The 25680-nt window shown below is 50.9% G+C and overlaps 1 protein-coding gene across 1 annotated transcript in view; it reads left to right on the plus strand.

The window, feature by feature from the left end:
• The window catches only part of LOC8035578 (proteasome activator complex subunit 4A), a 166525-nt gene that overhangs the window by 28897 nt on the left and 111948 nt on the right, over positions 1-25680 (plus strand). Inside the window, exons 6-18 of the mRNA XM_002399761.4 lie at positions 980-1043; positions 1122-1196; positions 1407-1526; positions 4031-4120; positions 4858-4916; positions 7493-7699; positions 9108-9294; positions 11045-11134; positions 11207-11271; positions 14232-14389; positions 15597-15691; positions 16125-16262; positions 18139-18360. Coding sequence (XP_002399804.3) covers positions 980-1043; positions 1122-1196; positions 1407-1526; positions 4031-4120; positions 4858-4916; positions 7493-7699; positions 9108-9294; positions 11045-11134; positions 11207-11271; positions 14232-14389; positions 15597-15691; positions 16125-16262; positions 18139-18360 — 1570 coding nt within the window. The remainder of the gene's footprint in view (positions 1-979; positions 1044-1121; positions 1197-1406; positions 1527-4030; positions 4121-4857; positions 4917-7492; positions 7700-9107; positions 9295-11044; positions 11135-11206; positions 11272-14231; positions 14390-15596; positions 15692-16124; positions 16263-18138; positions 18361-25680) is intronic.

Consider the following 25680-nt stretch of genomic DNA (forward strand, 5'->3'; position numbering starts at 1 on the left):
CCACATAAAAGGGGAAACAAGTAATGCTTTGCAAGAAGCTAGAATTTTTTTACTATGGTTCTTGACCTGGATACGAGTATAGGATAGTGCCCCCTCTCCAAAGTCAGGCTCTCAAGTGATTGCACTAAGGTTGGGATTAGGTTGTACTGTACTTTCTCAACTGGGAATCATCCAAGCAGGGCGGATTTTGGCAAAGCATTGGCCAGTGGCTGGCGATGGTCTTTTGTCCAATGTCCAAAGAGTAGCCATTCATTGGTCAATGCTTGGCTGGTGGCTGATGGCCAGAGAAAGGCCAGTCATGAACCAATGGCTGGCCACTGGCCAAAGGAACATTGTCAGCCATTGGCCAATGATTGGCCAAATCTGTGCTGCTTGGGATGCATTTCCTGATTAATTTTTTACCTCTTGTCAATGACCCAAAAGGTACTTAAAATGCCTTAGGTTGGCAATTGGTCACTCTTCCTACATGGATAGCACAAATCAGCTCTTTGACAGTTCCCTTATCTGGTGTTCCTTACCAGCAACTGACAAAAACAGCTTTGTTCTGAACCTGGTGGCTCTTGTACGGATGTGACTGATTTGCTTGCAAGATGTTTTTCTTGTGCCTGCGGGCGGAGCTATTTGACCTAAAGCATGGGTTCCCAAATGGTTCTTAGGAAGGTCTCCCAGGGTACCCACGTGGGTCCTTGGAATTTCCTCGACCGCCCCTAAGTGAAGGGTTTTTACAGTTTAGGCACTTTTAGCAGATAAGAGCCATGCAATAAAGTATAACTACCAGCCTTACTGTTTACAATATCTGTAAGCCTCTGCATTGGTTTATGTCTTCATCACATAAATGCCGAGACCGGCAGGGGTTCCTCGGTTTTTGGTCAAGCCAGATTGGGGTTCCTCTAAACCTTTAAGCACCCCTGGCCTAATGTAGCGAGGCATTAAGAGTAGCTCTTGAAATCCTTTTCTTTCCTTTTTTTCTTTCTGGCAGGTTGTGGTTTGACAAGTTCATCGAGCTCTGGCACAACAGCCACAACTCCCCCGTCTGGGAAAATGTGAGTGCTTTCTTATGACTACCCTTTGCATATACGTTGGCATCTGGTGAGAACTCGAAATGAATTATCTTTCCTCAGAACCTGGTCTGGCTGTTTGCGAGACTAGCCCAGAACAACATCGGCTACATAGACTGGGAACCATACATTCCAACGGTGAGTTTTCTACTCTGAGCTCTCTCTTCAAGTTCGTCTTTGTCTCCTGGTAGCTCCAGGCACAAGGATCTCGGAGATCCCCTGAGACCCCCCTGAGTTTAAGCACTGGGCGTAGGCTCGTGAATGCCAGCCTACCTTAAAACAAACGAGCAATAAAAGAGACCAGTGCCACAAGATGGAAGCATTTGCTAATAAGTAGCTTTTTTGCAGATGTTCACCCGCCTGCTGCGCAGCCTGAACCTGCCGGCGGCCTCTGGCAAGGTGCAGGTGAACAGGCACAGCAACTCCTACGACAGCACTGCCGTCGTCAACTGGATCACCTCCCTCATGGTGACTGCTCTCCCGCCTGTTCTCTTGGGGGCCGATGCAGTCCCTAGTGGTGCCAGAGCTTTGCCCAAAGCGAGACTGCCACCATGACAGTATAACAGTGTACTAGTGTAACCGTATCTTGGGCATTTCTCTAATCTCAAACTTTTCGATCTTCAGGGGCTCCTATATCTCTGGACCAATGGTTGAGGAACCCTTCCCAGTGTGGGTATTGATACAGTAAGCTAGTGCGGAAGCCTAAGGGCCCTTTAAACAATACTTCACCCGCTAGGGTGTGATTAGCTCATAGTTACGAATCAGTAGGTGGCTCACATCTTCTGAAATAGCGCTTCAACGAGACAAACACTTTACAGGGGGGCAGAGACGGTCGAGAAAATTTGAGAGGCCCGGGAACCGCCGTGGATACTCTGGGGAATCCTCTCCCCCAAACTCCCGAATTGCCTAGACCGACCCCGCACTCGAGTGAAGTGTTCCCACAGTTTGAACACTTTTTTTAGAACATGTGTGCCATCCACTGGTGCATAAAACTATAAGCCAATTCCTTCCTAATAGTTGAACTATGTTTTAGAGAACTCGTAGGCTTCTGCGCTGCCTCATTGTATCAATGCCGACACCGGGAAGGGCCCCTCAGCCTTTGATCGAGATTGGAAAGATTGATTACTTACGCTTTATTGCATGAATGCCGAGATCATGATAGAGAGAATGAGCATTCATTTGATAAGAGCGAGGTCAACCCATTCTCTTTGTGCTGGCTTGCTAGACTGCCAGAGACCGAGGGAAATTCCCCAGCTGCCATTCGAGAAAGAGACAAGCGTTCCTCGAGAACCCCTACTCCAATCTATCGGGGCTCACTGTGTGCAGATATTCTAGGTCGCTGGTCCTCAACATTGAAAACCGGGGGCCCCTTGTGAAGCACTGGAAGTAGTAGTGGATGCCATCCATGGGACTACTGAATGATTACGACGACGGCAGGATAGAGACAACTAATTGCTTGTATGAAATTGACTCCCTTCATTGTCATGTGCAGAGGAAGTGTCAGACAAGAATAGAATATTTATTAATTGCGTGGGTTCACTCGCAATGGGTGCTTTGTGGATCGTCATTCGAGAACCTCTGTTCTAGTTAACATAATTGTTTCGATAATTCAATAAGTGCTGCGGCTGACTTAGTTTTACAGCGGTCGCTTTTAGTGCCCCTTCCTGGCAAAAAATGATCATGCACGAATACAGCAGACGCACTACTGTCCCTCTTCCCGTCGTTCCTCAGACGCGTCGAAAGTTCTCTCTCGCTCCGCCCTCTTTTCCCCCCTGTAGGCTGCCGCTGTTCTTGCTCCGGCGACTCTCCGTTCCTCCCCTCACCCACCACTCCGGCAGCCACCATCGCGAAATAGGCACGTGGTCGCGCTGTGCGGACACGCTCCCTCACCTGCCCCCTGCTGCCGGCCAGGCTTCCTTCTTGCGTACCTTCCGCACCTCGGCAGAACAGCTCGTATACAGACTTTAGCTTCTTCCGCCGCAGGGCCTGGCGTCCCCATTCTGGAAGAGTGTTTCAGCCGTAAAAGAAGCGGGTCTCTGTGTCCTTCCCCAACACGTGCAACATCTGGCACAATCGTTCCGCCAAAGTGCACATCTCCTCGCACAAGTCTCCTACATCAATTCCACTGAAAGCAAAGAACCCGTGGCAAACATTGTTCGGCACACTGGTGGCTGAAGGTGAATCCCTTTCAGTGTGCCTTTTCACAATGCCGCAGCTAACGCCGTCAATTGCAGCACGCTTTGTGTGGTCGTCTGCAATTTTCGAATTGTTAGCTCGTTGATAGTCACTAGCTGTTTCTTATACAGCATTGGAAGTAGCGCGCACTTTGCAGTGTGTGCCTACATGGCTACGGCAACCGAAGTCGGACGCCTGCGCAGTACCCTAAGCAGCCGAATTAGCATGGGGAGACAAGCTGCACTTTTGGAGCTAAAACGTCTATTTTCTGAGCTTCATAGTTCACGCCTTCTGTCGATTGTTGGAGAAATTAACTGTCGTCTTCAGAAAACCTCCGGTGCAGGAATTCTGCGAACATTCTTATTTCTAGGAACACCTCTCTTCATTGACGGCAGCAGAACCCTTTCTTGTCTCGGCACTGGTGCAATAAAGCAGTCTAGGAAGCTCCAGACTTTGTAAACAATAGCTCAGGATCGTTTGGCTTTTAGTCATACGTCAACAGGTGCCTAGATCTTCTAAAAATGTCTTTGAAACCGGGAAAAAGGGAGCTTGAGGAACGTTGCGGAGGCTTGGGGAGCATTTGGATGCGTGCAGAATGCATGAGGATACTTTGAGGGACCCTTGGGTTCCTGGGGACCCATACTGAAAACCCGGGGTCTCGCAGACTAAAGAGATCAAAGAGGAAACTGAACGCCACAGGCACTTTCCAGCATAGCCACCGAGTCTAGGGCGTGTTCTGGGGCTTGCTTGGGGTTGGTTGTGCTCGGGGCTTATGCCGAGGCCTTTTCTGCTTGCAGGGGGGCCAGAGCAGCTGCCAGACGTATGTGAGCAGCCTTTTCAAGGCGGTGGAGTCCTTCTACCACCCGTCCAACAACGGGCGCTGGGTGGTGCGTGTCCCTCCTCTCTCTCGCACACGCTCGTGTTACGTACGCTGCCCGGGACTTGTCTTTGACCGTTGTGTTTGTGGTTCCTCGACGACATCGTAGAGGCGTTTTGCTGTTGCCTGCCGGGATTCTGGTGGCAGGCACCTGTTTTGCTGTAGTTTGCTCTTTAGCTGGGATAATAATGAAAATAATCTATTTTCTGCGCCCGAAAACGATCGAAAACAAAAGAGGTTGTGTAAAAGTGCGACGTAGCGCTAGAAAATACGATAGATGAACTTCGTACAAAATCCGCTATGTATACTCGCTATTACACGTGCCAGCTCATGCGAAAGAAGTGCACGATCACCAAATATGTCTAAGCTAGATTGAGCAATCCTGTTAAATGAAGCCGCGTACGTGACATTGGCGAGACTTCACGGGATGAATGAATGTAAAAAACAGTAAAATGTGTAGTAACGCTCTAAGGAACACGAAAACAGTCCACAGAAACTTAAGGTGCCAGGAATCAAAACATCATGACTACGACAATGCACGCATTTGCTATTCTTTTTTTGCCGGCTCTTTTACGACCTTTACCGGCACAACACGTTGGGACGTGATTTGTTCCCATACCGGGACCACTTTGGAAGCCCGGGTGGTGTCCGACGCTAAACATGCCGATCGAAGACCTTTTTGAGGCACCACACCGTGTGTCTAGCGTCGCCCTTCTGAGGCCGTGTGTCCCATTCTGTCTGGAGCAGATGAAGCTGCAGAGGATCCTGTACAAGCTTCCAGCCGAGGTGGTCAAGCGGCTACACAGGTACGCTGTCGGTTCGTTTCCTTAGGGGAGGGGCTCTGAACTGCATGCCTATCGTAGCATTAACCAGACACTAATCTCTCAAAAGACCTTTGTTTTTTTAAGTGTCTCGATAGAACATCAGTCACATAGTAAACTTTCCTCGTAGGAAAGAAATCGTATGGTAATTCCTCATTGACTTGGAACTCTGCCATCTCCAAATATCGGTCAAGTCGAAAGCTTTTCTTGTTGTGGAGTGAGCTCCCACAGTCGTGGAACAAACTCTTCCATAGGCACAATGCATTTACAGTGTAGACCGCATATAACGTATGTCGCGGGAATCGCGAAAATCCGCACTATAAGCGGTACTGCGCTATAACCAAAACATCAATTTTTCAGGCCAAAATACATGCCATGAGACAACTTGCCTTTGTAAAACAATTTATTTTATATTAGATAAAAAATAAAGCTTAGTTTGAGGAAAGTCTTTATTTCACCAGACTAGTACGCTTCTCTCGCAAGTGTGTCACACATCTTGAAACAAATAAACGTCTTTTGCCTGGCGCAGCCTTTAAGGCGTGGCGGGTTGCGGACAGACGTTGTGAGCGTTCAGGATTGTTAACCCTCATCACTTTTTTCCGGTGATGAAAACGCATAAAAATTCGCATCTTTATACGGTATGCGCATGAAATGCTCCAAAAAAGGCATGAAATGCTCCAAATAAGAAATCCGGGCGATGTTTGAAACCACAAATGTTTAGAAAGCACCACTGTAGTCGAAGTAAACAAACACGACGACACGGGCGTTTCTGCTGTCTTGCGAGTGCCGCCACGACATCGCCGCACGAGTAGGTGGATCTTCCCTTCTAGTACATGCTGGGTTATCATAGCGACACACAACGAAAATTCACAGTTAAGGATAGCGCTTTTATGTGGAACAATGAGCTTCCACTACGCCGTTGACGTTGACGATCACCACCGAAGCCATGTTTACGGATAGAAGCCGGCCGGCATGCAACGCGCACGAACGGCTGATTGGGCCACGACCAATGGGCTCGCCAACGCCTTGCGCCGTAAACGACACGTGCGTGCGTCCCTCCGTCGCTATGGCAACTGAAGCCTCTCTCTTCGCTTCTTCCCGCTTCCTCGAGCAACCTCCTTGCCATCCCTACCCCCGCGAGTGCGGCTAGCGCCGTTATCTGGTGTCGCACAGGGAAGCGTGCTTGCTGCGCCAGTCGGTCGGTGCGCTGCTCCAAAAACTGCACTATAACCTGTATTTCTCTTCGTGCGCCTGCATTTTAAGCGGTATGTAATTACATGGAGTTCTATGGGAGGCAAACCGGTGGTTTAAAAAAGCCGCATTATATCCGGTCCTGCACTATAAGCAGTTACATTGTAAGTGGTCTATACTGTACTCGCCACTGATTTTGAAAACTTTTCAGGACTGACCTCAGATCTCTCGTAAGCTTGACAATGTATATTACCAAAAAAAAAGGCTCGAGGTACATCTAAGCACTTCTTATGAGTTGTGAATGCGAAAGCACGCACACCGCTCTTCGCTCCCTTTTTTAATCTGCGGCGTACAACGCGCTGACCTTGGGCGTGGAACGGCCTTCAATGTAGACGAAATATTTTGTTAGTTTAGTACCACCGCTAACCTGGGGCCTTTAATGTGCACCACGCGGTAGTTTTTACGCAAATGTACGTCGGTACCAGGCTCGTCCGGATTGAAATGGGCAGGGGTGGGGATTGAACTTCGAGAGCCACACGTGTGTCGCGACATCACCGACGCGAGTCAGTCTCCTAGCTGGTCTCTCCACGCTTCACTATTTCATTCCGGAGTAAAGACAATTATTGTATCTTGGCATTTGAAAAACCCACTTGCATCGGGCATTGCTTTACTGGTGCTGTTCCGTAGCACGACCCGCAAGAATAACCCGAGTCGACTCGAGCAAGATTTGAAAGGAAGCCCTGGAGGCAGCTGTTCGGGGGGTTGGTAACAGAGTGTGTTAGCGCAGGTCTGAACACGTTGAGCGAAAGCTCATGCTGCAGAACCCAGGCATCCTGGGTTCACTCCCCAGTCCTGCCCATTTTGATCTAAATGAACACTGTACTGGCAGGCAGTTGTATGTCACTACTGCGTGGTGCACGTTAAATACCCCAGGTGGTGCTGCGCCGTCTAAATTTCTGATCTGCAGCGAAGGCACTAGATGCCCAGTTGGGTTGACTAACTTTCTGCCGTCTAAGCATACGCGCAACACGATGGAGTTTTTTCCATTGAGGCTCTGTCCATGCATACACCCTCTCCCCTGACCCTGCTTCCCGCTGTTGCCATTTTCGGAGGGCATCATCCCGCACAATCGAAATATTTGGCTTTTATTTTTGTGCATATTTCCTTCATAGTGTTGGTAGATTCTTTTTTCTAGCGTCACTCGTATGGGGCATGAAATGCGATGAAAAGTGACGATGGCACGATACTGTTGTGTGCTGACGGGCAGAGGCGTGCAATCATAGTTTTGCAGACAATCCCCCGGACGGTGCTCTTTAATAGAAAAAAGGGTCCATATAGACAGCTGCTGCGGGGACGCTCTCGACTTGCAGGGAGCGCTACCGGGCCCCGTCGTGGGAGACTCCCGTGCCGCCGTGGCAGCAGCTGTCGGACGCGGACGTGACACAGTTTGTGGAGTGCGTGCGCCCCGTGGTGCTGCTCTCCATGTTCGGCAAGGGGGGCAGCTCGGGGGCTGCCATGGCCCTGCAGAACTTGGCCCTGCTCCGGCCGGAGCTGGTCATTCCGCCCGTCATCGAAAGGTGACTGCCTCCTCGTCCAGTTTGTTTTTCAACCATAGTACGATGTTTGTCGTCGACGGTGGTGTTGTAGCCATCATGCCCGAGTCCCACTAGAGCGACAAACACAACCAAATGGCAGCGACAAGCCTCAAACACATGCAGCGTGTTTGCAATGGTACCTTTGGCAGGTTTTCAGTCGTTCGGTGCTCGTTAAGTAAGCACGAATGACTGCAAGCCTGCCAAAGATACCCTCGCATGCATAGCATTCTTCTTTGAGCCCTTTATTCTGCAAAGCCTCTCACATCACAAAAGACTCTGGTTTGAGGCTTGTCGCTGTCGTTTGTTTCTGTTTGTCGCTCTAATTAAGACTGGCATTAATGTTGTGGTTGGCGTAGTAGATCGTTGATGTTGCCAAGTCAGATAGCCGCCGCAGCTTTGACTTAGTTGCCTCAATGTCCTCGTGTTTAAAGTTATGCTGATGCCGAGTGCGTGCTCTTTCTGTAAAAGTACGAAAAAAATACTGATAACAAAATTCCAAGAACTTGACTGGAAGACGTGCTGTCACGCACTTTTTAACAAAAAAACAAAAGCGTTCTGAACGAAATGATTTGATGTCGGTTTTGTTCCGAATGCTTTTGTTCATGATCCTGCAGTGCATGAACATGACTCCAACGCCCAATAACTTTGCCTCGATGTGTCGCATTTATCGCTGTGACTGTACCGTGGATCAATGCAGGGGCTTGATTTTGGTCACCACGAGAGAGAGAGAGCGATTTTATGTGTTTTGTTTTTGACATTATCTAACTATTTGCTGCTTAACCTGACATATTGTTCATTTTTATTTATTTTCAGTATTGGTGCCTATCATGGCAGTATTTTATTAAAATGGGCCCAAACTGGCCAAATTGGCTTTGAGACTTTTGTGGTCTTTCAGTAACTTGTAATATCCATTGACTCTGAAACAAACCATTGATTGATAATTTACCTCTTGCAGAGCGAGCAAAGATAGTGTACATAGAGGGCTTGTCCACTAACGCTAGTGAAGGATGCGGTTCGTCTGCTACGAGGTGCCATTCTAGTACGGATATAAAATGAGAGATTTTCGTACGTCGTCTGACAGACAGGAAGAAAGGTGGATTGTTTGCTACAAACTGAGCGTCGGGGTGAAGCGAGATCAGATGCGCGCTAAAATTGTGATCGTTTGCTATCTCAAATTGGAAGTCGATTTCGCAAAACCATTTGGAATTTCACTATACTAAATAGCCTACTAGTTAAAAGGAGTAAACGCAGGGATTCTAAAAATACAGTTAGTTGGCTCAGCTGAAATAATCGTCGGAGTACCCCATTAAATGTGAAGAGGCGTCGACCGCGTCGCGTAGCTTGCTTCCGATTGTGGGCGACATAGTACCGAGCGTGTCCGGCCGTGCAGGCTGTACTCGGCCCTGGAGACCCTGACGGAGCCGCACCGGCTGACGGCAGCCATGCACTGCGTGGTGGCGGTGGCCCGTAGCCTGGTGCTGGGGGGCAGCTACTTTCCCGAGGGGCCCTCCCACGTGCTGCCCCTGCTCAGCAGCTGCCTGCCGGGCATCGACCCCAACGACATCAAGAAGTGCATCGTGAGTGGCACGGCCCCATTGGCAGCCCGCACGGCCACAAGCTTCGGTCGGCGTTCCGTGCGTGGCTAGACGCTCGCCCTTGCATCCCTAGTGGGATTAGGTGTGCCAGAGTCCTTCGACTCGCCAGTGGTTGTGAAATTCGGCCAGAGTTTCCTACGAGATCAGAAGTTGCCCCTAGGTGCACACCTGTCCTTTAAGGACGCATTGGCCTTTGGCCACTCTACCCTGAATAATACCCCCGTCAGATGGACGCACGTATTGTCACTTCAAATGAGCGCGCTTGAGCACATCAAATGTCACTTCAAGGGCTTTCAAGCTACGCAGCAAAATTTAATGTCGCTCGGAAATGATGTTATTGATGACGGGTAGAGTAAAAAGCATGCAAATTACTAGAATATACATGTAGATTTCTCTATAATCTTTTTTGTATCCTTATTAAAAATGAAAGACGTTTCTAAATCTCTGCAACGTGAAATTAGAGCACAGCTCTTGAAAAGGAGGAGGGGAGGGTATGCCCCTCTTTACTCTCCGTTCCCTCTCCTCCCACTCCTCCAGCATACCCTCCCATCCACCTTTTCTATACCCTCCCCTCCTTCCACAGTTTCTCTGCTAAAAAAGTTGCTCCAGAACCAGTTCGATCTGTCCCACCCCTGTGAAACGTCATTTTGAGAAAAAAAAAAAAAAAGGAATGAAAATGATATTATTTTGGAGATGGTTTGAATGTTTAAGCAGTTGATTAAATGCACAGAGCCGAAGAAGCTTACGTTGACGAGAAACGCCGTCAGTGTGATGGCGTGTCACCGCGATCATGGGTGGCTCATCCAGAGGGGCTTCGAAATTCCGACGCACTTCCTGGTTGCCAAACTCCCAGGGCTGGTGGCTACATTGGTGGCTCCTTGTCGGAACCCCGTGCAATTGTGCACGAAGCTCCCCCGTAGCATTGCGCGGAAGTTTCGTGACCGTGAGCGTATTGAAGGACTCTGATGATGCTTTCAGGAATGAAATTAAGAGTAATGTCAGGCTGTCAACTTCACCAGTGTTGGTTTAGCGGTGTTGACCTCTACTGGGATTAGTTGTGCCTTCATCGATGAAATTAATGAGGTATTTTATTTATGGAAGTGGAGCGTTTTTTTTGTTGTTATCTTCTTGTGCGTGCAACCACTCACTCTCATCTACCGCACTAAAGGCACAAGCGTGCAGCGCATTTGAATTGCTCCAAATCCACCGAGGAAATCCCGCATAGGAGTATTGTCAGATGGTCAACTTCAGCGGTGTTAATTTAATTTCAGCAGTTTTTTGGCACCGAAAACCAACACCGAAAAGTGTTATGCCCATAGGGAACCATATTAAAAAAACTTCAATCCCCTGGCAGAAATTGAACTCACCAGCTTGAGATTCTGAGCCAAGTGCTTTGCCAACTGAGCTATTCAGGGTCAGTGGTCGGAGCATGCAAAAGCGAAATCATTGCGTCGGTCGCGCTTTGCAGCCTTTCCTGTTGTGCTGCACCGTATCACGCTGTGTGTCAGAAATTTGAGCGAATCTTTGATAGGCGGTGCCATTCAGCGCCCTTCTGTTCTTCCCTGGAAGCCTCGTCACATTCTGTGCTTGCCAGTCTTCGTAAGCACTATCAAGCTTATATAATTTTTCTGCAGCTCGGGGTTTACCTACTCTTTGTTCCAGATTGGAGCAGGGTGTTTGCAATACTTGTTAAGGGCGAAACTGAGTTTTTTTGTTTTATTTTTTTTGTCAGGTGACCTTCCAGTTTATTTCCACGTTTGCAACTCTCATTCCTTTGGTGGACTGCTCCAAGGCGGTTTCGGTGCGCAACGACTTGACCGAGGTGAGCACGCCCGTTGCCCCGCCGGGTCCGAGAGAGCTCTGTTCTAATGGTGTGTGACTTTGTCTCCTTCAGCTGGAGCAAGAGGTGTGCCTGGCGACAGCAGGGTTCGAGGACTTTGTTCTGCAACTCATGGGGAGGTGTGTCATTCTCTCCTTCTGGGGGAGAGCCTCCTAGATATGGAAGGTCCATAGGGCTACATTTTAGTGTCACCTAAAGGAGGCGAATGCCAGATTGGACACAAGTGCCGAGTCAGCATTCGGTTACTACTCATGTTCTCACCAACTGAATATGGGTCGCAGCCAAGTGCTGGGGCAGCAGATTGTCCCACATGTTTCTCGTGCTGGCCTCCCTAAAGGGGTATTCACATGGAGGAGAAATCCCTCCTTTCGGTAGACGTTCCAGGGGATGGGAGAGCTTTTGCTCGGGCTGCACATGCACTCCCCGCCTTGGCGTGGGATCTTTTTGCCATCCTGACTCCTCATTCAACTGGTTTTTGATCCCACACCCTTTGTGTTGCATCCTCCCATTCGAGAGGATGCAACTTTTTCTTTTATCAGGAAGCGGTTCGTCGTCTTCTGCATGTAGGAGCGCTGCTGCCATAATCGCGTATCGCCTTTTCATGCATGCCTCCATTTTCATACTGTCGAGAGTGTGACTGCTGAACGCGTCTGATAACAGTGACATCCTTCTTGGCTCCCCACCGTTAGCGTGAATGCTCGAGTCGGGGAGGGATGCGTGACGCCCATCCCTTCCCGAAAAGCATCCCTTGTGTGAACTCTTTAGGGGATGCTGAACATTCAGCACTACGACATGGCTATCTAGGAGGTGTGATGGTGCACTGAGAGAGAATCTAAGCTATTCACGCACGCTCGCACCTTAGCACCGATCAAAGCTATGCACATCCACCCTTCACTTCTGAAATGCTCCAGAGAGTCGTTGCAGTCTGGTGCATTTTTTTTTTTACAGCGATAGCAGTTAAAGATTTCTCCCACCATTAGAAATACAATCCATTGTAGTTGGCATAGTAGGGGTTTGTCGTCTATATCGCCGAATTCTCGAAAAAGATTGCCCGCCGCTGCAGTGTTCTCGGGATTCGATCCCGTGGTCTGCCGCGGGTGAAGCGGGCGCTTTACCACGGGGTTATGCCACAGCCTCGAGAATCTGCTTTATCGGCATTCTATAGACATGGCTCACGAGTCTCGCATAGCGCCCACTAGATGGCCGCAGTTGCAGCGACGTCGCGATAGGAAATCCTTTCCTTCTTAATCAATTCCATGTTTAATTGGAGTTAATCGGAGAAATGAAAATTTTGGCTAGATGGCTAAGCCGCCGCTCAATTATAAGCGTTCGGCCTTATCCATCCATCTCTCCGTCTATCGTCGCACCACGCCACCCGTCGCACCATATCGCGCCACCTGTGACGTCACGTGACACCCCCCGATCCATTATTGCCCGATCCGACACCACGTAGAAGACGAGGCCTTTGCTTGTCCCGGCGACAGGTCATCACTAGTAAATCCACGCACCACCAACTAGCTTGCGTTTGCAACGTTCCCGGCATGTCTCGCAGCGTCTCGCGATGAGTGCGACGCTAGCGCGCAGCGACGCCAAGACAGACATGTTTTCGCGCTTTGCGGTGAGTCTCTTCAAGTTTTTTCGTGCTTGCCGCTTGAAGCGGGTCGGGAATCCAGCAACGATGACGTCATCGAGAGACTTTGTTGACGTCGTTCCACGGTGCGTGATCGCCACACCCATGCCCAACTACTCTGCCGTGACGTGTTGCAGCTATCGCTGTGACTGCACTGTGCGTCTGCACAGGACTGCTCTTTTTTCTTCTTTCTTAAGTGATTGTTTTACGGTTAACACTTCGCAGAGATTTCGACCTCGTCTCTCGTCGTCGCCGCTAGGAAGAAACCCTTCTCTCTGCTCTTGACGCGAGGCCGGGGAAGTCAGTTTTTCCTGTCGGCCGCCTTGGCGTTCCGCCTCTAACGACGCGACAAAGGGAGAGTCTTCCATGTCGTCTGCTGGAAAGACTTGTTTTCAAACATTACTCGAGTCTTGCAAAATCCCACTTCGGCAGTATCCAGTTGCTATGCATAATGTTGGATGGTTTTAGAAACTTTCATCACGCTTACCCACTTACTTCATGGATCACTGAGGTTGGGTGGTGGTCGTCTGTGGCATCCACGACAGCTATGAGAATTAACCACATCGCACATCCATCCTCAGGTACGTGACAGCACCATTCCACCCGCATTGTGCAACCGTGCTTCAACTATCGCTTTCATTTCTTCCCACATTGTGGCCGAAAATATGACTTTTTTCTCCTCGAGGCTAATTGTTTATTAGCTGCGAGACTCGACATTTGTACATGCTGTAATGAAGAGTGGAACTGAGTCATTTTGCCCTAGATTAGAACACGGTGAAGGCACAAGCACGAGGTCGAAGCTGTGGAAGGCTTACACTGCATTACATTGTCTGATGGAAGCAATTTGCAAAGCCAAGAGTTAATGCTGCTATACTGCGTGTCAACTATTTTCTGCCACATTGTCGAGGCTAGCATAGCTTCCACGGTGCTACAGCCCCACACTGGTGCAGGAGCCTGCAGCTTCATCTTGCATCTTATTTGTTTGCGTAGCTAGCTTCGTCAAAGTTGAAGCTCTGCAGAAGCTACGCCGGCCTTGACAACATGGCACAAAGCAGTTGACGCAGAGTATAGATTAGTAGTGGAGATGCGGGATCTCGCCTTGCTGCGTGGGTGCAAGAGAACTGTCGCCAATTGCACATCCATAGCTTTTAAGTGGAGAGTGCCAGCAGTAGGGAGTTTCAGGTAGATCGTTTTTGGGCTCCAACAACGATACCAAGCGTCTGCAAAGGTGCCAGTGGAGTATCGGAGCTATCGGAACGACCTGCTTAAACTCCCTAAGGAGTTTAAGCATGTCTGTTTTCAAACTTCAAGGACTCTGTCTAGAGATATATGTTGTCTGTGGTTGCCTACTGTAGGGATGCATAACGTAGGGATGTGTAATCTTCTGAAAAAAGGGTAGACACGTGTTTCTGTGTGCTGCTCTCAAGCTGTGGGCCCTATCCCGCGCAGGTGCTTCTCGCTGATTGAGAACAGCTCACTGGAGAACCCGACGCGGTTGGACCGTGACACGGACAAGATGAACACGGAGGAGAACATCCTGGAGGTTGGGCTAGCCTCCACCTTCAGCAGCATCCTGGCTCAGTGCTCTCCGGACATCTTCAAGGCAGGTGGCTCCCTCCGAGAACCGGGCCTGTTCCCGCCTGCACTGTCCCAACGTTTTGTTGCCAACTCTGTCCTCGTTGAGTCCACCGCGTCGCCTAGATTCCATCTTCAGGCGTTGCATTTTGCAACCTCTTTGCTCTATCCCCTTCTTTTTCGTCCGAAGACCTTGGATTTGGGGATTGCTGCGGGTCACGGTTGGCACTGGTGGCAATTTTCCGAAGTGTGGACAAGTGTGGTGGCAAGGATGGAAATGCAGATGTCCGTTCAGCTCTAACTGACAGTAGCATCGGCATCTGTGGTTGTGGAGGTTGCAGCGCCAACGGTGCTCTGCTCTGTACTGCAGCGATGCCGCTGCTTCCGCAACCAATTTTCAGGATTGCAATGATTTGAGCCACTAGCTCAAGGGCGCTTGTGATGTAATTTGTCGCCTTTATGTCAACATTTAAGTTCAGGAAAGTGTCAAAACGCTAGACACAATAGTGTAAAAATAATTTGAGGCACGCTGGTCCTGTCCTTATATTCACCGCATGTTCTTCGAAGCGTGTTGGTTGTAATTTTGGGGCAAACGGAGAACTGCATCCCTTTCGTGACTGTCTCAAATATGTTAATTGTGTTTGTCGTTTCAACTGTCGCCGCCAGGTTTAGAGTGAGCTGTTCCCAGTTAGCGCAGTTTTTCGGGCCAAAATTTGGTTCTTGTCCGGGAATTTAGGCTCTGAAAAGCCCGAAGAAGCCGAGAACCAAACTTGACCTTCTTTGGCCAGAGTCTGAGCACCTTGACCCTGAATTGCCCAACAAGTGCCAAGGTTAGCCTACACCGCCTGGTGGTTATTTGGCACCTTTGGGCCTAAATTGCCAAACAAGTGTCAGAGTTGGGCTTCTCTTCTGGTGGTTCGGTTTTCGTGGGGCAACTTTGGGCCTAAATTGCTGAGCTAGAGCCATCCTTGGGCTTTGCTGCTGGTGGTTTTGTTGATATGTGGCATCTTTGACTCAAGTCTGGCAATTATGTGGCAAACCAGAGAAAAAGCCGAAGAAAAGTATCATGGTACTACCTATTGCCTCGCAGCAAACTCGAATTAGACCAAGTTTTGCCCTAGGATTGCCAAACCTCCGCCAAGTTGGGCGTTTCTCTGGCTTGCGTGGTGCGTCGTATGAAACGGACATTGGCGATTTTGCGAGACATTCCCCAACGGCGGTGCCTTGTCGTGCAGGCAGCGCTGTCCAAGCTGCATGCCTTTGTCTCAACGCGCATCCTGGAGACGAGGGTGTCCGGCCGCTACGTCGCCCACATGTGCCGCTGCATGGCCCGGGTGAGTGGGAGCCTTGGGCTGCCCCTCTGCCCAATATATGTCGCTTTACTTCCACTGTTACATGTCTCGTACAGCTAATGTTTCTTCCTGTCCCGTGGAGTCTGTTACCAGGGCATATCATTGTAATGGTATAGGGAGAAATCATGCTTTAGAGAAAAAAAAATGGGGAAAAATTGTGTTCTTTCCTTCGCGATTACGCGGTGGAATCGCAGTATTTCGAGGGGATGTGGCATATTTACTCTCACTCGTGCCGAGACACCTAAATTATTATATGAGAAATACGAGCTGCATATTCTTTCAATATTAGGATGGTTGCACTGCCCCTTGAAGAGATCCCTCGGTGAGACAGATATTCTCGCGAACAACGTACCACGGTGAACTTGTCTGCACGTTCTACAAGGTTTGTTCCGCCTCGGACCTCTCTGCGTCTCAGGTGAACCCGTCGCTGGCCCTGGGGACGTTTGTGCCCCACTTTTCCAAGCTGGTGCTCACGCTGACCGAGTCTGACGACGTGGCCACGGAGGAACTGCTCGACGACGAGCTGCTCTTCAGCCTCTTGCTGCTCTCGGAGGTGGGCTTCTTTCTTTCTCTGCGAAGTCCGGAGCTTCCGTTTCCAAGCTAGGCTAGGGGGTTCAAGCCCTGGTCTGGAGGTGGCAGACAGAGTTCTAATACAAACTGAAGATGGGCATAAAGTTCTTATTTGTGGGCAAGGCAGAACTAAATCCAAGCACCGTGACAAAACAGCACGCGACAAAAGAGCACAGTCAAAACGGCACGTCGACAAAAGTGCGCCTGCCAGAACGGCGCTGCAACACAAGAGTGAAAGCCCCACAGCGCACAGCGTCAAAACAGCACAGTGATGATATATTGCGCGGTGTTAAAAATATGCGTGCCATACTGCAGAATGGAAGAGTGATAGGGATAGCAAAATGCTGCGATTACAAATAATAAATTGCAGTACTATTTGCCTCAAACAATAGTTCTAAACAGTGGCACCACACTGTCAAGCTTCTTATTTTTGCAATTGTAATTTTTTGCTAGTTGGGCTGTACGGTGATGTTTCTAACCTTTATATTCACTCACATTAACTAACATTATGGATTTTATAGCAATTCTTTTTGTGGCACGTATTTGACTAGCAATTATTCCGAAGTAACAGGTATATACTGCCAGAGAGGATGTGCTGAGTCAGGCTCAAAGCCCTATGCAAGGATCTCTGAAAAGCTATGAATTGTGCTATGTATCAAAGTATGACACATAGCCCCTCATAATAATAAATAAAATACACACCAACCAAATCCTCGTTTAAAGGCGGAACCCTACGTTTCTAGACCTGCTCGGTCTCTTCTTCAGGGGTTGACTGCGGCTATGGCCGTTGAGGAGCAGTAATCTGTTTTCTTCTTCTTCTGCGGCGGTGTCTATCGTTTTGCATCGATGAGGTGGCGAAGTCCGTTCATTTTTATTTTATATTATTTATTTATTCTATATATATATAAATTTTATTATATTTATATTTTATATACATATATTTTATTTATTATTATTGCTGCTCCCCAACCAGAGAGGCTTCTCTCAAATGTTCACCTTCACAGCCCCTCATTGACACCCCGTTGGGCTGCCACTTTGTTAGCTACGTAAATTCGGTGTGAAAAGAGTCTGCACATTAAATGAGCACTTTTTAACACTTCATTGTGGCCTTTTTGTGATGTTTGCAAATTGCAGGTCACAGAGCAATACTTTATGAAAAAATAATGGCATACTATATGATAAATAATACAGTTCACCTAGGACGATATTGTGCTGACAAAATTTATTATTAACTAGGTACCTTGCATATCCCACTAATAATCGGGATATTCACAAAGTTACAAATTATTTTCTCCTAAACGGCTGTGGCCAGATGACATATAATCGCGCACGTTAAAAATATGCATGCTCTCTTAACATTCCATTAACGCAAGTTTAGAATGCCGAAGAAAATGTATACGTTACTAGGGGGCTGTTTTGTCGATGCGCTGTTTTGGCACATGCTTTTTTGTCGCTGTCGTGTTTTGTCGCGTGCTATTTTGACGCATGCTGTTTTCTCACTGTGCTGTCTTGTTCTGTGCTGTTTTTACATGTGCTGCTTTGTCGCATTCCCCTAAATCAGGAGTGATCGTGCAGCAGAGAGTACTGAACCTTAACCAAACGATGAAACAGTGTGGCAGTAGTGAAGTTACTCGTCGGAGATCATTTATAATCATTTCGTCTTTTCTGCAACACCAACATTGTCACCCCACAATCAGACAGAAGAGCTTCCTGTTGGCAGTAGCAGAAAATATACGAGAAGGCTACCGTGATATGGGTTACATTGCGGAACAGTGTCTTTGATGCGTCAGAATTTAGCCTGGGACGCACGCAAAGGGTGGAGGTCACGTGGCGACGGACGTGCCCTCCGGTCGCCGCAGGTGGTGCGCTGCAACGGGCGCGAGCTGCTGCCCCACGTGGAGCTGCTGCGCAAGGTGCTGCACCGCACGCTGCACCTGTCGTCCCGCAAGGGCTACCTGCTGGCCAGCACCCTGCTGCGCAACATGCTGCGTGCTTGCACCATGGTCTTCCCCCTGGACTACCGCAGCACCCACCGGCCCTGGGAGGAGTGCCTCGACTTCGCCAGCTACCTGCCCACCAGGGTGAGGTCCCGCCCTCCAAAATGCCCTCGGTTGAATTCGTGTTTTGCATTTCTTCCGAGTACCGACAATCCTTGTTGCGCGAACACACGAAACACGTGCCTTGACGAGTGCCGCGCAGCGTCTCGTGCGTCGGCGCATTTAACACCGCTTGTAAAACGTAACACAAACACATCGAAGGACTTTACCTCGACCCACGGTTTCTCGGACTTCAACAATGGGGCTTGTTTCCCCGAGGCGAGCGTAGTGCTACGAAGGGGCATCGCAAAAACCATCGTACAGTTACCACAATAACTTTAATTACCACACTTTTACAGCGGAGCTGTTAAGGGCTAGGTTCCCCAGGATCGTGTCCGGTATGTCGACATAAACCTACCTAGACAGCTACCGCCATCTATAAGCGACGGCGGCAAGCGCACAACCAGTCTGGTTTTCGCCGTCACTTGCAGATGGTGGCAACCTTTCCAGCTATCATAGACTAATTGATAGTTGGGCGCGTTGGTGGGAATTCATCGTAGGAAACAGCGCAAAAAACAGACGACGACGAAGAAGAAGCACACGTAACAAGTGCAGCGCTCGTCACGTTTGTTTCTTCCTCCTCGTCTGTTTTGCGCGCTGTTTCCTATGCTTCTACGGTCTTATCAGTTTTGGTTTGGACTCAATATGGGTCGGCCGCGTGCTCTTTCGGGTAAAGGAGACAAGCTGCGGAAGGAGCGGCGACGTACGCAGCAGCGCTAGTGGGTCCACAACCACTGCAAAGCCGCTGTCGCCTCGACTTCCACTACGTCCAGCACTTCAGATTCCCTTGCCAAAGAGCAAATTGCTCGCCTGGAACAGAATGTAGGTGAAAACACTACTGAACACGTGTTCAGTAGTGTTTTCTAGGGGTGTGCGAATACTCGAATATATTGCCGCGCGCAGGGTCACGGACTTCTAGAACTTTCTCGTTTATTCTTGCTCCGGACATAACTTCTGTCGTTTATCCCTGCTTATGTTGTTCTAGAAAGTGCGTGTTCATTCTCGCCGCGAGCGCGCTACGCTCGAACCTTCTCCGCCGAATCTTCGAGATAGTGACTCACTCTAGATAAGACGCCGCTCGCGACCTTGTCGAGTCAGTCTCGCCTCTGCGCTCGATCCTGCGGTTTCGCCGATATCGACGCCCGCGACGCTCTGCTGTTTTTCTTTTGTACCCTTTTATTTTTGGCACAAGTTCGCCACATTAAACGTTTATTTCTTCTTGTTCATTTTCTGTTTTCTTTTGGTCACCACCCGTGACATTTTGGTGGAGGTGCGGGGTACCGCATGCCCGTGCAGCGCTCCCCTCCCAGTTCCCGCAGTGCAAGTCCGAACCCAGCCTCCCGAGGACCGAGCGAAGACCAGATCGAGACCCGATCCAGTCGACGCACCCAAGGTCTACCCCCGGAACACGGACTTCTGCCACCCCGGACCAGGCAGCCAACGAGGCCGACGATGGAAAACCAGTCGTCGCAGAACCCGTCCGCCGCCGCCGTCGTATACCTTCCCGTCTCACCCCGGACTCCGACACCATTCCACGGGGAGGTCCACGAGGATGTTGAAGATTGGCTGCAACATTACGAACGAGTTGCCCGCCATAACGCATGGACACCGGAGAAGTGCCTCCAGAACGTCTACTTCTCTCTGGAAGGCACGGCACGCACGTGGTTCGAGAACCACGAAGCGTCCATTGCGTTGTGGGAAGAATTCCAGGCCGAGCTGCGACGGACCTTTGCCAACCAGCACCGACGGCAGCGTGCCGAAGAACTCCTGCGAGCGAGAACCCAGGGGCCGACCGAGAGCGTCACAAGCTTCGTCGAAGACGTTCTTCACCTCATGAATCGCGCCGACCCAACCGCTCCCGAAGAGAAAAAGCTGCGGGTCTTGATGCGCGGTGTGAAGGAAAACATCTTCGGTGGCCTTGTGCGGAGCCCGCCTACAACCGTCGAAGCTTTCATCGCCGAAGCAACCAACATCGAGCGCGCGCTTCAGGCACGTGCTTCCCACTACCAGCGACATCCAGGCGTCGCTGCACCCACACTGCTTAACGGCGAAAACACTCTGGGTACACCGGACATGCGGGAAATTATCCGAGAGGTTGTCCGGGAGGAACTGCGAAGGTTGCTGCCAACCACCAGCCGTCCGCCAACCCTTTCCATCGCCGAGGCTGTCCGAGAAGAAGTGCATCGGGCGCTCCAACCAGAGGTTCCCGTCACCACGGTGGCACCGGAGGAACCGACGTTGAGCTACGCAGCGATGGCCCGACGACCGCCGCAAGCTCCCCGCCAAGCCACGTCGCCACCCCGAAGAGACGCCCAAACGCCGCAGTACCCCCGACGAATGGAAGATCAGGCGCCGAGGAAGACAGACGTCTGGAGGACGGCCGACCGACGCCCGCTGTGTTACCACTGCGGGGAAGCTGACCATGTGTACCGCCGATGCCCATACCGACGACTCGGGCTGCGCGGGTTCCACCCGAACGACCCGCGACCCCGTTACGGTGAACGCCCTCGGGAAATCGACGAGTACCTGCGACGACCTCAGTCCCCCGAGCCTGCGTTCCGCCGAGAGTTCCGGTCACCTTCGCCACGACGTCCAGCTTCGCCGATGCACCGACCCCGACGTGAAAGCCTGTCGCCCCTCGCTCCACGCCGGGGAAACTAGGCGCGGCAACCCCTGGAGGTGGAGTTGCCGAAGACGACCGACGCCAAGATCCTCCACGAACGTCGGAGGGCCCCCACTCGAACGCTACCGGAGACCGAAACGACGCCCCTGAAACGGTGTCCAACAACCTAAACGTCATCATCGACGGCCACGACGCATCGGCACTGGTGGACACCGGAGCAGACTACTCAGTCTTGAGTGGGAGGCTCTCCCGCCACCTTCGAAAAGTCACGACGCCGTGGGATGGACCGCAGATACGAACCGCCGGAGGACACCTCATCACGCCTGTTGGAAGGTGCACCGCTCGCGTCGAAATTCACGGCGAGACGTGTCCTGTGAAATTCGTCATTCTACAAGACTGTTCCAGAGACGTCATTCTCGGCATGGACTTTTTGTGTGAATACGGCGCCGTCATCGACCTTGGAGAAAACAGATTGACGCTGCGGACACCTGTTCCGCCTTCAGAGAAACTCCAAACTGCGTCAGCCGCCGTCCGAGTCGCTGCCGACCACGTGAATCTGCCGCCGCGATCAAGTGTTGTCGTACCCGTCGTGACCGATGCAGCTACCCGTAGCGAAGTTCTTCTGGAAGGTAACCTCCAGTTGCTCCTGGGAAGAGGAATAGGCGTCGCACGAGGAGTAGCTGAACTTCAGGATGGCCGCACTGTGGTCCTCGTGACGAACTTCCGGAATGAAACGCAACACCTCACAAAAGGTGCCGCCGTTGGCCACGTCGAGGATCTCCGAAACTCCGCCGAAATCGCCGCCATTACTGATGAATCCTCGCCACCTCAGCAAGACGGTACGTCGCCAGCGCAACTCGACATCGACCCTAAGCTTCCGGACCCGAAACGACGGCAGCTGATTAACCTCCTCGCCGAATACCGTGACTGCTTTGCGACGTCGTCGAAGGTACGCCAAACAGCCGTTGCGAAGCACCGCATCATTACCGAGGACGACGCGCGCCCTGTGCATAGATCACCGTACAGAGTCTCCGTTAAAGAAAGGGAGGTGATCCAGGAGCAAGTTCAAGAGATGCTGAACGACGACATAATCCAGCCATCAAGCAGTCCGTGGGCCTCTCCAGTCGTACTGGTTAAGAAGAAGGACGGAACGCTTCGGTTCTGCGTGGACTACCGGCAGCTGAACGCGGTGACGAAGAAAGACGTCTACCCACTCCCCCGAATCGACGACACGTTAGACAGGCTGCGCCACTCTCGATACTTCTCATCGATGGACCTGAAGAGCGGCTACTGGCAGATCGAAGTCGACGAACGGGACCGAGAGAAGACAGCTTTCGTCACGCCAGATGGGCTGTACGAATTCAAGGTGATGCCCTTCGGACTGTGCACGGCTCCAGCAACTTTCCAGCGTGTTATGGACACCGTACTGGCAGGACTGAAGTGGCAGAGCTGTCTGGTCTACCTCGACGACGTCGTGGTGTTTTCCAGCGACTTCGAGGAGCACTTGCGACGACTCCGAGCTATTCTTCAAGCCATACGGACCGCTGGACTCACCCTCAAACCGTCAAAGTGTCGGTTCGCCTATGACGAACTGAAGTTTCTAGGTCACGTGGTTAGCAACGAAGGCGTGCGCCCAGACCCTGAGAAGACTCGCGCCGTCGCGTCATTTCCAGCGCCGACAGACAAAAAGGCCGTGCGAAGATTCCTTGGACTTTGCGCCTACTACCGTCGCTTCGTTCGGGATTTCGCACGGATTTCCGCACCGCTCACAAACCTCACGAAGGACGCCGAGAGGTTCGAATGGGCCGAGGAACAGCAGCAGGCATTCGACGAGCTAAAGCGACGACTCCAGACGCCTCCTGTTCTTGGACATTTCGATCAGGATGCGGACACCGAGATTCACACTGACGCAAGTAACGCAGGACTTGGCGCGGTACTAGTTCAAGTACAAGAAGGCACCGAACGAGTCATCGCCTACGCAAGTCGGACACTGTCCAAGGCAGAGAGAAATTACTCCACGACTGAGAAAGAATGCCTTGCGGTCGTCTGGGCAATCACGAAGTTTCGTCCGTACTTGTACGGAAGCCCGTTCCGCGTAGTCACGGACCACCACTCGCTCTGCTGGCTTGCGAACCTCAAGGACCCGTCAGGACGCCTCGCTCGATGGAGCCTCCGGCTACAAGAGTTCAACATGACTGTGGTTTACAAGTCAGGACGCAAGCACAGCGACGCTGACTGCCTGTCCAGGGCCCCTGTCGAAACACCTTCCGGCAGCAGCGACGACGATGATGACGAGTGCTTTCTAGGGGCAGTGAACACCGATGACATGGCACGACGTCAACGAGACGATCCAGAGCTGCGAGCCTTAATCGAGCACCTAGAAGGGCGCGGCGGTACCGTACCCCGTATTTTCTCACGAGCCGTGTCGACCTTCGCCATTCGACAAGGTGTACTCTACAAAGAGAACTTCGGGGACAACAACTCGCCGTGGCTGCTGGTAATCCCGACCGACCTTCGAGGGGAGATCTTTCAAGCATGTCACGACGACCCGACATCCGGACACCTTGGATACAGCCGGACACTGGCCCGTATTCGTGAAAAGTATTACTGGCCCAAGCTCCCCAAGACCGTCCACCTGTACACACGATCATGCCACGAGTGCCAGCGACGCAAGAAACCTCCGACGAGGCCGGCCGGACTCCTGCAGCCTATTTCTCCTCCAACTGCACCCTTCCAGCAGATCGGAATGGATCTGCTTGGTCCTTTTCCGCCTTCGACGTCGGGGAACCGCTGGATCATCGTCGCCACAGATTATCTCACACGGTACGCCGAAACGAAAGCTCTTCCTTCGGGGACTGCTGTGGAAGTTGCCAAGTTTTTCATTGAGTCCATCGTCCTCCGGCACGGCGCTCCAGAAGTTCTGATTACAGATCGCGGATCATCGTTCATGGCACAACTGACCCAAGAAATCCTCCGACTCAGTCATACCAGTCATCGTCGTACAACTGCGTACCACCCGCAGACCAACGGGCTGACGGAGCGACTCAACAAGACAATCGCCGATATGATCTCTATGTACGTCGACGTAGAGCACAAGACGTGGGACGAGGTGCTGCCCTACGTCACGTTCGCCTACAATACGGCGGTTCAAGAGACCACTGGATTCACCCCTTTCCAGCTGGTACATGGTCGGAAGGTAACGACCATGCTGGACGCCATGCTGCCCCATGAGCCATCTGACAACGAGAGCGACGACGCCCAGGCGGTTGCTCAACGCGCCGAAGAAGTCCGCCAGCTCGCCCGACTCATGATTCAAGACCAGCAACGCGTCGACGCGGGCCGCTACAACCTTCGTCGTAGGGACGTTCACTTCCAGCCCGGAGACAGGGTGTGGGTGTGGACGCCCATCCGTCGCCGCGGTCTCAGCGAGAAGCTTCTGAAACGCTATTTCGGGCCCTACAAGATCATCCGACGGCTCGGCGATCTGACCTACGAAGTCCTTCCCGACGGAACGCGCCCATCTGCAAGACGTCAGCCGCGACCCGAGGTGGTGCACGTCGTCCGGCTGAAGCCGTATTTCGAACGATAGAACTTTCTACTCTTGTCGACGAGTGAACTGAGAACTCTGTGAACTGTGGCTCGCGATTTTGCTGCCGTTTTGTTATGGATTTGTGTTTTTTTTTGTTTGTTTTGTTTTTCGTTTTGTGATGCATCGGGACGATGCGCTTTTAAAGGGGGGGATAATGCCGCGCGCAGGGTCACGGACTTCTAGAACTTTCTCGTTTATTCTTGCTCCGGACATAACTTCTGTCGTTTATCCCTGCTTATGTTGTTCTAGAAAGTGCGTGTTCATTCTCGCCGCGAGCGCGCTACGCTCGAACCTTCTCCGCCGAATCTTCGAGATAGTGACTCACTCTAGATAAGACGCCGCTCGCGACCTTGTCGAGTCAGTCTCGCCTCTGCGCTCGATCCTGCGGTTTCGCCGATATCGACGCCCGCGACGCTCTGCTGTTTTTCTTTTGTACCCTTTTATTTTTGGCACAAGTTCGCCACATTAAACGTTTATTTCTTCTTGTTCATTTTCTGTTTTCTTTTGGTCACCACCCGTGACAATATGAATTCGAATCGAATAGAAAGTTCCCGAATAATTCGATTCGCGAATCGAATTCCTAGTATTGAGTTACTCGAATATTCAATATATTCGGCCAAAGACGTGCGGTGGGCGCGGAGCAAACAAAAAAGCAGTTTTTTCTTCCGATGTAAGCGCCGTGATGTTAGAAAGACCATGCGAGAAACACCTCTTGGTCCTACCATTCCACAAAAATCTAACGCACAGGTTAGAAAACAGAAAAGTAATGAATGCCACAAACTTTATAGCACGAAGATTTACTCACGATCATGACACAATCTGCCCTTGAATCACAACTGAAACATCCCGCTTGCGCCGCTTCCAGAGAGGAATTGTTGGGAAGCCGGAATTCCGCGCCGAGCTTAATTCTTTTCACGAGTAAAACTCCTCGTTTCAAATTGAAGCGCCGATGTAAAACACACTCGCCGCACTCGCAGAAATCGGCTACTGCACCACTGCACGATCACAGAAAGAAAACCAACGTTACCACGCCGGCGAAACCAAGTGTGTTTTACATCGGCGCTTCAATTTGAAACGAGGGGCTTTACTCGTG

This window comes from Ixodes scapularis, unplaced genomic scaffold, assembly GCF_016920785.2.
Source record: "Ixodes scapularis isolate PalLabHiFi unplaced genomic scaffold, ASM1692078v2 PGA_scaffold10__122_contigs__length_95168666, whole genome shotgun sequence".
NCBI classification, from domain to species: Eukaryota; Metazoa; Arthropoda; class Arachnida; order Ixodida; family Ixodidae; genus Ixodes; species Ixodes scapularis.